Source organism: Temnothorax curvispinosus, unplaced genomic scaffold (assembly GCF_003070985.1).
Source record: "Temnothorax curvispinosus isolate PA1 unplaced genomic scaffold, ASM307098v1 QBEX01002667.1, whole genome shotgun sequence".
Lineage (NCBI taxonomy): Eukaryota > Metazoa > Arthropoda > Insecta > Hymenoptera > Formicidae > Temnothorax > Temnothorax curvispinosus.
The window spans coordinates 1,816-14,417 of record NW_020212447.1 but is presented as its reverse complement, the minus strand read 5'-3'; the positions used below and the strand labels follow the sequence as shown (position 1 = coordinate 14,417).

Here is a 12,602-nt window from a genome sequence, read left to right as displayed (position 1 = left end):
GCGCGATAGATTTCGGCCGAACGAACGCATCGCGAGAAATATCTTAAAGCAATGTATCGAGCTTCGAATCTACACGTCGCGCGGGTGCCAAATACTAAGACACCATTGAATACGGGAAGCTCATAAGCGATGCGCTTACCGATTATAGCGATTATATATATATACGAGCCAAGACGAATAGACCCGTCGTCCTGTACCCGCCGACGCGCGACGTTCCGTTCGCGATGACGAGGGATTAGAGAGTGACGTCACGATGCCCCGTGATCCCGCGCGATCGATTTCGGCCGAACGAACGCATCGCGAGAAATATTTTTGAGCGATGTACCGAGCGTCGAATCTACGTCGCGCGAGTGTCAAATATTAAGACACGATTGAATATGAAGCTCCCAATAACGATTGCGCTTACCGGTTAAACATGCCACGACGAACGGATCCATCCTGTATCCGCGAGACGTTCCGTTCGCGACGACGGGAGATTCGAGAGTGAATAGAGTGAATAGTGACGCCACGCTAACGTCGCCAACTTCATAATGATCCCGCGCCGCCCGCGCGCGACACGACGCGCGCAATCGCCAAGTTCGAATGCCGAATCTATATACACGATAGTTAAATGTTATTATTACAAAGAATGTAAAATACAGAATTGATGCAGGTTTTGCTTACTAATTAAATTTAAAGTATTTAGTAATAAAATTTAAAGAAGCATCTTCTGTCTAAAATCTATAATCTATTTACTCTAATACATTGTAAAAGTTGAAAATAGAACAAATGATATATGACTTTCGTAGATTCATAAAACGCTGTCTTGATAATTAAAATAATAAAGAATTTCAATCAATTAAAAATCTAGATAATAAAGAAATTAATATTTTATAATATTTATATTTACACTTTGTATAAAAATATAAAAAAATGCATATTTCATTTCTCATCAATATACCTGCATTAAAATAATCAAAAAATCAAAGATTAGTTAAGGAAAATATATTAGTTATAGCATTTATAGAAAATATTAAACAATCTGATTATCACGTTTGAGCTTATGGATTTTTTTATTACAGTTTGTAAAGAATTACAAGGTGCAAAATATTATCTTCTATATCAGAATTAATAAAACGAATTACTTTTATATTTTATTATTAACTTATAAATAATTGAAATTAAATAACTTCAATATATGATTCATACTTTATAATACATATATTTTGCAGATGTAAATTCTTGCAATTATTTTATTATATCTAATATTTAATTACTTATTTAAAAATATACCGTGTTAATAGCAGGGTTTAACGAAAAATTGATACATAACTGCCAAGAAATTTACACATGCGCTTGTTTTAAGATATTTTTAGTTTCACTAGCATCGAAATTCGTAAGGTAAAATAATTTGGCGTACTTAGTTCATTTTTGCATTGTAAGAGAATATTATTACAAATTAATTTTTCTGGGTAAAATTGAATATTTTCAGTTTCTAAGTATTTCTTACATTGTTTAGATAAAACATAAATTGCAAAAACTCTGTAAAGAGCAAATTTTTCTTTTCATTCTTTCTTAAAAATTGCAGTTAGATGTAATTTTTTATTTAACATATTAAATTACATACCGAAACTTAATACATTAATTATGAAACAATTTTTCTGTAAACATTTATTTATAAACTTTTATAATATATGTATACTTATGAACTGTGCACAATATACGCACTACGCAGTTAGATGTAATTTACATATGTATAAGTGTGAATGTATGATTAAAACAACATTGAAACTTTATAAAAACAGTAACTTTTGCTAATTATTGTAATATATTTAATAATATATAATACTAATATAATAATACTAATATAAAATGCCATTAAAATTGTTAAAATAATTGTAATAAAAAGAAACAAATAAAATCTATGTAAATTCATAGCACTTCAAATTTATCAGTATTTTACTGCGATTTGACAGTGCATACGTACTCTTTATTTGATGCATTTGATTTAGTTTTGTTGAAATTGATATCTAAATAGATAATACGATACGAGAACTCAAAAGATTTCATAATATTTCTTTTTAGGCGATACCGCGTACATCACATGTGATCTGAATCAAATTAAAATTAAAAACAGTTAAAATAGTAAAATTTAATTTCTACGTTTTACAAATGCATCAATATGATTGGATTAACTCAACAAAAATTGCAATAATTGTTGATGTTTTTTCTTAAATTGGAGGTATTGCTTATAGTTTGGTCCGTTTTTTCTTAAACTTGTGTCTGACTACCCCACGCTCTCGAAATTGCGGATCTCGTGAGTTTTTTACCGATAGTTTGAACAACAAAACCGATCCTTTGTAACCGATCGTGATTCAAAATCTTCCTTCCGTCGAAAATATACGCTGGTTTCATCATATCTGCATAAATCTGAGTGTAATCCAGTTCCTAAAAATTATATAAAATTTATTATATAAAATTTATTATATAAAATTATATAAAATCTCTTTTCTTATATATATACTTACGATAAACTCGTCCCATTCTGTACATAAAACTATCGCGTGTGTATTCTTCGTTGCGCTATAAGCATCTTTATAAATACTGATTCGACTTTTTATATTTTCAGGATTGCTCGTTATGTTTGGATGAGTTAAGTCTTGAATGATTTGAGTTTCTTCAACCTGTGAGTTAAAAAGGCGTCGTGTAACAAGCATAATACACTTATTGACCATTACTGATTAGTAAAATGTATTTTTTCAATTTTTATCTAATGTAAATATTATTATCTAAACTGAGAACAAAAATATGGAAAATACAGGATATAATTACATCCCAAAATATTTAAAAGAAATAAACTAAATTTTTAACTTAAATTGAAAATTTCTAAGATCTTAGAAGTTTAATTTAAAGAGGAATCAATAAAAAAAAAACATTAAATGCCACTCGTGATAGATTATAATCAAATTTAAAGAATCTATTATTAAGAACAAGTCCGATACATCTGAAATACATTGTACATAGAAAAGAGAAAGAGCTGACCTTGGGATCATAAATGTGAAGAACAGCGCCTTCATCCAACAACGTCTTGGCGACGTGAATTGCTGGTGATTCACGCGTATCTCCTGTATTTTTCTTGAAGGCAAAACCCAGCATGGCAATCCTCTTGTCCGTCACAGTGTTAAAGAGAGATTCTATAACTTTCGCAGAAAATCTTGACTTCTGATATTCGTTCATATCAATCACCTGTTGCCAATATGCCGCCACTTCGGGCAGATTTAAGCATTCGCAAATATATACTAAATTTAGAATGTCTTTTTGGAAGCAGGAACCTCCAAAACCGACCGACGCATGAAGAAATTTTGAACCGATTCGAGAATCAAGCCCGATTGCTCGTGCGACTTCGGATACGTCGGCACCCGTAGCTTCACACACTGCTGATAACGAATTTACACTGGAGATGCGCTGAGCGAGGAAAGCGTTTGCAGCCTAAAATCAGAGTGAATATAAATGAATATTGCAATTTATCAGTTTATTCCTTGAAAGTATATAAATTTAATTTGATTAAAAAGTTACATGTCTCTATCTTATTTGCGGAAATACACTTACTTAAAAGATTTTATGAATAATATTATAATAATATTAAATTATATACTTTTATAAAGCAAAGGAACTTCAACAACGATATATGTATAAACATGTTTTAAATTGATAATTAAAACTAATTAACTAATATTTTAATGAGTTATATTTTATTTTTAAGTAACTCAAATATGTATAACATTTAATTAATTACATAAGTTAGTAAAAATATTGTTTCAATAAAAAAAATTTAATTAAACATCGCAATTTCCTTTACATTGAATTTAAGTTATTTATTGCGTAATTTATCTACACTTGTGAACAGTATGTTGCAAGACAATCAATGAGATTTACACAGCTTATTTACATATATGTAAATAAGCTGTGTAAATCTCATTGATTGTCTTGCAACATACTGTTCACAAGTGCATTTCATATTCTGGTTGTAATGTATGATTACTTACTAGCTTCGACAGTTCTGAGCTCCATGTATTAGTTGTTAAAATATTTTCTCTTGGAATCCAATGTTCGTAAACTTTACAAAGTTCTTCGATAGCTGCCTGTCCTTCTGGCGAAGACTCTCCGCCAATCAACACTCGATCTGCGTTGACCAGATCTTCTATAGCGGTTCCTTCAGCCAGAAATTCCGGATTTGAAAGAATCTGAAAAAAATTAATATTCCAGTAAATATCAAGGAGATAAATAATCTCAGTGAATATGCAAATAGATAAATAACGCGCAATAATAGTAAACATCTGAGCGACGAAAAGGTCATGAATAATACGGTGTAAAGCAAGAGCGTTATCTTGAATGAACGACGATTAATTTAAGCAAGTATGAAATCATACGATTACTATTAGCGGTTCGACAATCAATCAACTACAGGCACAGCAAAAACGCAGTAAAATCTTGCATGCCGTGTGTTTTATCGAGTGAATTAATTCCGAAAATGCGATTCAACATTTTACAATTTTCACGCAACATTATGTTACAATGTCGATATACTTAAATGTATATTAGAAGTAAATATACAGAAAGAGATACATCTTAAAAATTAAATGTATTAAATAATGTATTAATTGTATTAAATAGATTCTACAGAAGACAACTGTTAGAAAAACTGTCGTACTCTTTCGTTTAAATTATTGTAAAAAATAGTTTTCTTACCTGATAGGAGACACCCGGCTTGTGATTAGCACGAAGGATGTTCATGATACTCTCGGCCGCTCTTACCGGTACGGTACTTTTTTCTACCACAATCTTATCTCCAGTTGCAACTTCCGCGATCATTCTGGCAGCGCTTTCCACGTATTTCAAGTCCGCTGCTCTTCCCTTGCCGTTGCCAAAGGTCTTCGTCGGCGTGTTCACCGAAATAAATATCAGATCGGCCTCCTTGATCGCTGTCTCAATATCGGTGGAGAAAAACAAATTTTTCCCACGACATTTTCGTACCACTTCGTCCAAGCCCGGTTCGTATATCGGCAACTTTTGTGAATTCCACTGCGCTATTCTCTCCTTGCTCTTATCAACGACAGTCACTTGAATTTCCGGACATTTCAATGCAATAACGCTGCACGTAGGGCCACCCACGTAACCGGCTCCGATACAGCAGATTCTTCGGATTTTTGTCATTTTGATTTACTGCAATATTATTTGACGAAACGTTACGTTTACAATTAGTTATATTTGAAGTTGTACATAGAAAAATCACGGTAATAAAATATTTAGAATAAATATTTGATCATATTTTATATTAAATATTGTAGAAGAATATTTCTTGTAACTTACTTAATTGAAAATAAAACATTGGAGCGAAGGAAAATTCAATAGCTTAAATTTTACTCTTTTTCTTTATTTCATAATTACTATTACTGTTAAATCTATTATATAAACAGAAATATATATTATTTTTTCTTGATATAATTATATATTGTTCAAAATTAGAATCAAATAAACAAAACTGTACAATACATTATTTTATAGTTTCATGTCAGATTATTTTTGTTTATACGCTTCAACAAATGTTTATGACTTGTGATAAAACTAATCTAATCTGATGATAACAGAAATGTTTACAAAAATTTATATTATTATAAAATTTTAAATTAAAAAATTAAACCAGTCATGTAGAATTTGTATTAAACAACTGTTTTACAATACAGTATAGAATTAGATAAAATATGATAAGAATGTCTATGTAAAACTATAATAAAAGTTCACGCAGAATGACTTTTTCGGACTAACGAATGAAGATTCCAAAGAAAGCATTCTCTCATCTATCTCCGTCACAAGGAGATGTTTAAAATTATCATTGCCCAAATAATGCAAATGCCCGGAAGCTGATAAAAATATATCTGCGGGCTTTTTCAATATGTGTCATGACAACGGAAGACCAAATATATTATCTACTTGCTTTCTTCCACTCGCTCTATCATTATTTGACAGTATATCGAGACCCTTCTGTCTACATTCTTATCCATAATATTACGTGTAATTTATTGTGATATACACCAAAATTGTTTTTAATTATTAGAATAATTAAAAGCTATATTATTTAGATTATAGGTAAACATTGAAAAATAAACCGATAAGCTTCTGTTCCTAGGCCTTTGTTTCGGAGCACGATTGGGCGCTGCAATATGCTCCAATTAAAGAGATGTTCCAAAGAGAATCGAATGTCTTTGTTTTGTTACCTGTTTAACTGAAACAATGGATAATTCTCTGGGGATCAGCAGAAATACGGCATGTAGATGGACGCAATGCTGAGTGCGGCGAGTTACGGTCTATCACAATCGTAACGCAGCTTTCACGATGGAAAAACGATTTTGTTCATGAGAGAAAACTGCAGTGCGGCGATGTTTGAGTCGCGTTGCACAGACTTCTGCCACTCTGAACTCTTTGGACGCTACGCGTCCGTCATTTCGCGATGCTACGAGGTGTCGAGGCTGCAACCAGGCCGCGCCATTGTGGCCACGTTGCCATGTTAGAGCATCACAAGCGACACAAGCGCGTGCGACAAATAATTGGCAACGCTGTAATTCTTTCTGAAATCTTTTTCATAAATTTCGTATAAATATTATCGCCAACACAAAACTATAATTTACTGTTATTTTAATTAAATAATCGTTTTTCATTTCAAGATGACTATTGTATGTATAATACATTATTTAATTTCAAAGTAGTATCGGGCTGCTTTATCGACACTCGGCGTCGTTCATTTGACGTCTGACGGTCGGTGCCCGACAGTCGCTAACAGTAGTGTAGTTGTTCTGTGAGTGTAGTAGCTGTAGCACGTAGCACTAGCATATATGTAGCAGCTAGCAGTGGCTGGCTAGCAGCGGTTCGAAGTTCGAGGAAACACGTTTAACACAATTGAACGAGTGTAGTTATCAAATCGCTATTCTTCCCCGTCATACGTAAAATGACTGTCCAGTGTACCGTTAATTGTTCTCTGAGGATAGATTAAGCCACATCCAGCCAGGCATAGGCACATTATAATGGATAGCGTGACAGTGAGTAGACTTTAACCTCGTGAACCATGCACATTCTCAGCTACCGTGATGTTTATTGCATATAGGCGATCGGTATCTCTCTTGACAATACGATATCTCCTATCGTATTGTCTAATACGCGCGAGCGTATTAAAAGTTCCTTCTTGATTATAGGAATAATTTTTGATTTTATAAAACTGTTTTTCTTTTTTTTTGTTATAAATTTATCTGATTGCCATCTTTTTATGACTTTTATATGAATTTTTAATATTTAACTTTCACTGACTTGATTCTGCTAAATCAAGCCTGCTCGAAATTAACTAAGCAACAAAATTTTGTGCTTATTTTGTTACTTTGTTGTTATTATTTAATTATAAAAGTACGTGACATTGGAAAGTAAAAATTTAACCCATAATGTATAACCATAATGTTTAATAAAATCATTATTAAAGGCTAATTCAAAATATATAATAATCGTGGAACTTGCAGACGTATTATTAGTTGATTATTAGTTGAATAAGATTATTAGTTGAATAACGCACATTGAATCAATTTTTTTTTATTTTCAGGGAATAATTTATGCAATATGTCGAGGATTTATAGACAGCTTGAAGGGTACCGTTGTTCTTTTCTACATGGATAAGCAAATTAACGAGAAATTAGTCAGCAGATCTCCTAGCCGAGCAGAGTTGAGAAAAAGAGACTTAGTTATGCCGAGTCCCGCCAAGCATAAGCAACGGTATCCTTATTGTTTACAACAAATAGATACAAGAGAATTTTTTAGTAAAATTTATGAGTTTACTCAATTTTAGGGAATCTATGGTGTTGATGAGAACCATACAATGCTGCGCATTGAATGGCGGAGTGTTTTGGGCTAGTATACTGATATTTGATTTTGGACTCTTGCCATTTGTTAAGTACTTACTGACTATTATATTCGGCCATTCTCCTGGCATGGGCCTCACCGTATGGTCATGGATCCAGCCATTTCTATCCCTTACATTTGGGACAATATGGGTGCTACCACTGTTCTTACTCAGCAGAATAGTCAACAGTTTGTGGTTTCAGGTAATAATTTTTGTAAGAAATGTAACAAAAATTATTTAATGGTATAGTAATGAATATTAGAGCTTATGTAACATAGTATAAATACAGTATATTTATGTATACATATATAGGACATAGCAGACAGCGCTTACAGATACAGACAAGGAAGACCAATGCTTCTATCAAGTGTAAGTAAATTAATAGCTGACACGCTTTTCAGCGTATTAGTTCAAGCATTGTTCTTGGGACAAGGAATGTTGACGTCTAAAGTCCCACTACCGCCATTGGGGGACATTCTTGCTCTTGTCCACATGTGTCTTTTATACGCTCTCTATGCCTTTGAATACAAGTGGTTCAACATGGGTTGGGAGTTACATAGACGATTGACTTTTATTGAAGGCAATTGGCCATACTTTTTAGGCTTTGGCATGCCATTAGCAGTACTTACCCAACTGCCCAACTCTTACTTTATAAGGTATGAAATAATATTGTTACTTTTAAAAAGTCTCAAGATACAATGATTTATTAAAACAATATTTTATTTTTCAGTGGCTGTGTTTTTTCTATTTTATTTCCACTGTTCATTGTAAGTGGAAACGAAGCAGAACCTGTAACTGGAGTATGGTATGTCTTTTACATTAAAAATAATTAATAATATATTTTTTTGTACCATTTATGATATTTAACATAATTTAAATAATTGTTTCAGTGATTTTCAGCTAAAATTATTTTCGCCAGTAATTGCAGTTGCAAATACATTATTCAATAAAACCATTGGACGGGCCAATAAGCGATGGTAGTAAAAATGAAAAAGAAGAGTAAATGCCTAATTTGCAACACTTTAATGCTCTATAATCACCTACTTTTGTTTACAGATAAGAGTTTCTCTCAAACATACCGCCACCCATCCGCGTAGCAAAGGAAAGAAGGTTTGCGCGCAGGAGAAAGCGATGTGCGAGGAGACCGCCGCACCGCGAAAATGGTGGCTTGTGCCCCGGGTTTTCTCCCCATGGAACGGACAACGAGCCCGTTCTTGCCCGAGCCGACAAGAAACATGTGATAGTCGCGAAACATGCATAAATGCATAGCAGTCTCCCAGATGCAGACGGATACCGGCGCGCAGATCCCCCGGCTCGACAACACTGTCTTAATCCACTACTTTTCCCCAATTTATGCTAAATGTAATGGAATAAGCGGAATATGAATCGAATCTTTGAAAAAAAACTGGATTCACTATTAAACAAATTATTAAACAAATAATTGGTAAATGTTTAGTATAATACTCTTTCCTCCGATTAAATGTGCAGTATTTTACAGCCATAAATTATCATTTTCCTACTTACTGATATCATAAAACTTTGAAAAAAAAAGGACATGAGCGACGATTTTCCTTCTCAGAATGTATTTTATGCATAAAAATAAATTCACAAAATTTTAAGAAAATCGGAGGAGAGCGTTATACTAAACTTTGTAACATTTATTTATTATCGTAAGCTATTGAAAAAAAGGGCAAAATTTTAGAATCAATATAAATAAAAGTTTGGTGATATTATTAATGCTTTAATTTTGTTTTGCAACATGTGATGGTTTTATTGATGGCAATATAAAATTTATTATAATTATTTGTAGAATAAAGGGTCAAATATCTTTTAAAACTATCCTTATCTAAACTAGAGTTCCTATATAATCTAAACACGCTACTGTAAAATCTCTAAACTTTTCATTTTCTAATGGTTCTTTTTTTCTTTCTTAATTGGAGGTCGAGACAGGAGAGCCGTGAACTACGAATCGTTAAATTCGTATTACAGCCAAAATAATGAGAAAATCGCACTTTAACTGCGATATTTGTAATCAGCAGTCTCGCCTTCAAACTGCTACAGAGCGATTTTTTGAAAAAATGGTCAAAATAAAAACTCGAAAATTTATTTTGACCATTTTTCCAAAAAATTGCTCTGTAGCAGTTTGAAGGCGATGCTGCTGATTATGAATATCGCAGTTAAAGTGCGATTTTCTCATTATTTTGGCCGTAATACGAATTTTACGATTCATAGTTCACGGCTTGCCGCGAGATCTCCACCGTGTCTTCCTGTCGACCCTTAACAATATAGAAATATAGAAATAATGCAATTACGCAAGGAGATCTTGAAGCGCTAATAGATCTTGATCCGTAGGCTCTTCTTTCACTGTATAAGACATCAATGCATAATGCCTGTGTAATGCCGCAAAACCTAGGCCTGGATCCGTTTCCGTTTCTGTCACCGGACTTGTAGCTCGATCAATTACATGATTTTTGCTTACCTATAACAATATAATTTTTAAATAAAGTAATAAATCTTTTGACGTTTTAAATAAATTTTTTAGTTTCGCAAAATATATTATCTGAAGTTAGTAATTTATCAAATTAAAAACGAATGTATTACTTAATTCTGGAGTATTCTGGTTAGAAAGGTCTTTTTTTTTAGAAATTCACAAAAATATCTTAAAATATCTACTAGATTTAATTACTTTTATTTTTTCATGGCTATTAGCAATCATTGATGTTTTTAATAATTTTCTTTTTTCTTAACTCTATTAAGAATAAATATAATAATCTTAGAATGCTATATGCATACTTCAAAACGTTGTTGTTTGTACATAGCCAATTTACGTGTTCCTGGAGAACTTTGTATTAGATTCTGTATAGTAGGATGAGAAATCCCAAAGAAATCTGCACCCTTCGGCACTATTGTACAAAGAACTGGAGAAATTGCTGCCAGTAACTTTGAGTGGCATTCATCAGGGCTAGATCCAACTAACGGTTGATCCAAGTCATTATCGGATACTATTTCAAATCTATAAATAAAGTTGTGTTCGTATGTTTATTCCAATTTCTTCTAGGAATAACCCTCTTTTAATTGCTACCGTAATCTCTTATACCTTGGTTTTGGACCACCGTCTAATATCTTGCAAGTATATAGGCTCTTTGTTCTTGGATCTCTTAAATTTGCGTACACTCGCGTGCTGCAATAACCCACTGGAAATATAAGCTCTTCCGTGTGATACGCGATTCTGTCTGATACCACTTCACCAAGAGAATATATTGTAAGATCCCCCAAGGCTATGGGAAATATTGGTCTTCCGTGTACATCCAATGGAATCAATTGCACCACTCTTCTGGCCGTTTTGTTATACCTTTTTGTCTTGTTTTTTGATTCTAGGACAAGTTGAAATCATAATTCTTACATGAGAAAGGAATATAATCACTGCGTTACAAGTATTCCTTATTATACAGATTACAGAGTGTTAATTCATAATACTAACTTTGACACTGGCCTATCAGACTTCCGAAATATAAGGGGCTCGTATTCTGAACGCACTTTTATCGATAAATACGCGCATTTATTTCTGAGATTCTATAGTATATGTAACGTAAACTATAATGCATGCATTTAGCGATAAAAATGCGTTCCGAGTACAGGCCAGGACATTTTTACAACTGAATTTACTGTAAAGAAATACCTGATCCATCTGTGGAGGTTCTCTTTTTTACTGTTTTCTTTGGAGTAGTACATTCTGGATTAAGTGATGGCGAATTCGCATTACTCGTTTGCGAACGTGCTAGACTTGTCGAATTAGATTCCATCTCCCCCTGTTGTTGACATAACTTGCGCAGAAGAAACAGCCTCTCCTCTTTAACCAACATCAAATTCTCTTGCATGTGCGCAACCTGATCACATAATGCTGCGTTTTCCTGTATCAGAATTTAGATTACAGTCAATTATGGACACAGTTATATTTATAGAACAGAATAGGACACCTATATAAAAATGTCAAAATATGCCGTATGTTAAAACTCACGAATACGGTATTCTTTACGATCCTCTTAAGTTTTCGGTATTTCTTTTTGTACTTCAGATTTTGCTGCAGCTCGGCATTTTTATGATAATCGTTGTAGTAATTATCATATGCTTGGGCCATATTGCGTTTGTTAATAAAACACTGTACTTGTGCAGATTAAGAAGCTGTGCTGTATCGCCTTATATGTACTGTATTATAATAAGTGTCACAATTCTGACACATACACATAGGTTTAAGAATTTCTGTCCGTTCTTCTTTTTCTTCTTGTTATCACAGATTAATAGACAGATAAGTCAAAGGCCGGGTCTTAGCCAAGGCCCGACAGATAGCCAAGTCTGTCTATTAATATTTGACAATTAATTTGTACTTTCACCTTTCACTTTTACTCGTCTCGCGGTTAATTATAATATGACGCTCCTAACCTAACCTAAGAGCAATGTCTGTCGATAAAGTCGGATATATTTACTATTTAGTCCGGACACGCTCCTAAGGAGCAAAGTGAGTACCGTCAGAGAGAAACCTGAGAGAGGCCATCCCGGTCTTTTTCGTGTGTTGCTGTGTTGCATTTTCCGACGCTAAACCTGTTAAACCTGTTAAACCAGTTAAACCTGTGAAAGTTAACGAAAGATTCGGCATACGTTGTCTTTTATTGTTCGTTGAAAGTTT

At 33.2% G+C, this 12,602-nt stretch overlaps 3 protein-coding genes across 4 annotated transcripts; 1 reads left to right on the top strand and 2 right to left on the bottom strand.

The window, feature by feature from the left end:
- Positions 1-1,847: 1,847 nt before the first annotated feature.
- On the bottom strand, positions 1,848-6,557 carry LOC112451848 (UDP-glucose 6-dehydrogenase). 2 transcript variants are annotated; one of them, XM_025011754.1, is made up of 7 exons: positions 6,255-6,557; positions 6,147-6,193; positions 4,729-5,202; positions 4,026-4,223; positions 3,022-3,468; positions 2,508-2,663; positions 1,848-2,427 (listed from the first exon to the last, which is right to left on the bottom strand). In XM_025011754.1, exons 3-7 carry the CDS (start codon positions 5,191-5,193, stop codon positions 2,251-2,253), a joined length of 1,443 nt encoding a protein of 480 aa, XP_024867522.1. In that variant the 5' UTR covers positions 5,194-5,202; positions 6,147-6,193; positions 6,255-6,557; the 3' UTR covers positions 1,848-2,250. The 2 variants fall into 2 exon arrangements, with proteins under 2 accessions (XP_024867522.1, XP_024867521.1); XM_025011753.1 differs by lacking the exon at positions 6,147-6,193 and having other exon boundaries at positions 6,255-6,552.
- A 299-nt stretch (positions 6,558-6,856) lies between these two features.
- On the top strand, positions 6,857-9,359 carry LOC112451849 (etoposide-induced protein 2.4 homolog). Its single transcript, XM_025011756.1, has 7 exons — positions 6,857-7,073; positions 7,622-7,791; positions 7,865-8,120; positions 8,231-8,574; positions 8,649-8,723; positions 8,809-8,895; positions 8,975-9,359. Coding segments are annotated over exons 1-7 (948 nt in total). The 5' UTR covers positions 6,857-7,058; the 3' UTR covers positions 8,976-9,359.
- Positions 9,360-9,663: 304 nt separating this feature from the next.
- Positions 9,664-12,366, bottom strand: LOC112451847 (transforming growth factor beta regulator 1). The gene is made up of 5 exons (XM_025011752.1): positions 11,937-12,366; positions 11,598-11,829; positions 11,016-11,292; positions 10,712-10,931; positions 9,664-10,397 (listed from the first exon to the last, which is right to left on the bottom strand). Exons 1-5 carry the CDS (start codon positions 12,054-12,056, stop codon positions 10,227-10,229), a joined length of 1,020 nt encoding a protein of 339 aa, XP_024867520.1. The 5' UTR covers positions 12,057-12,366; the 3' UTR covers positions 9,664-10,226.
- Between the last annotated feature and the right edge of the window lie 236 nt (positions 12,367-12,602).

What these genes read in the sequence shown, in the direction of transcription:
- LOC112451848 (XM_025011754.1), bottom strand. Translation starts at nt 5,193, where the DNA reads ATGACAAAAATCCGAAGAATCTGCTGTATCGGAGCCGGTTACGTGGGT. An exon ending in GCTCAGAACTGTCGAAGCTA is followed by an intron (nt 3,469 to 4,025) that starts GTAAGTAATCAT and finishes CTCTGATTTTAG; the next exon opens with GCTGCAAACGCTTTCCTCGC. An exon ending in CAGAATGGGACGAGTTTATC is followed by an intron (nt 2,428 to 2,507) that starts GTAAGTATATAT and finishes TATAATTTTTAG; the next exon opens with GAACTGGATTACACTCAGAT.
- LOC112451849 (XM_025011756.1), top strand. An exon ending in TCAACAGTTTGTGGTTTCAG is followed by an intron (nt 8,121 to 8,230) that starts GTAATAATTTTT and finishes ATACATATATAG; the next exon opens with GACATAGCAGACAGCGCTTA. An exon ending in CCCAACTCTTACTTTATAAG is followed by an intron (nt 8,575 to 8,648) that starts GTATGAAATAAT and finishes TTTATTTTTCAG; the next exon opens with TGGCTGTGTTTTTTCTATTT.
- LOC112451847 (XM_025011752.1), bottom strand. Translation starts at nt 12,056, where the DNA reads ATGGCCCAAGCATATGATAATTACTACAACGATTATCATAAAAATGCC. An exon ending in TCGTAAAGAATACCGTATTC is followed by an intron (nt 11,830 to 11,936) that starts GTGAGTTTTAAC and finishes ATTCTGATACAG; the next exon opens with GAAAACGCAGCATTATGTGA. An exon ending in GACGGTGGTCCAAAACCAAG is followed by an intron (nt 10,932 to 11,015) that starts GTATAAGAGATT and finishes CTTTATTTATAG; the next exon opens with ATTTGAAATAGTATCCGATA.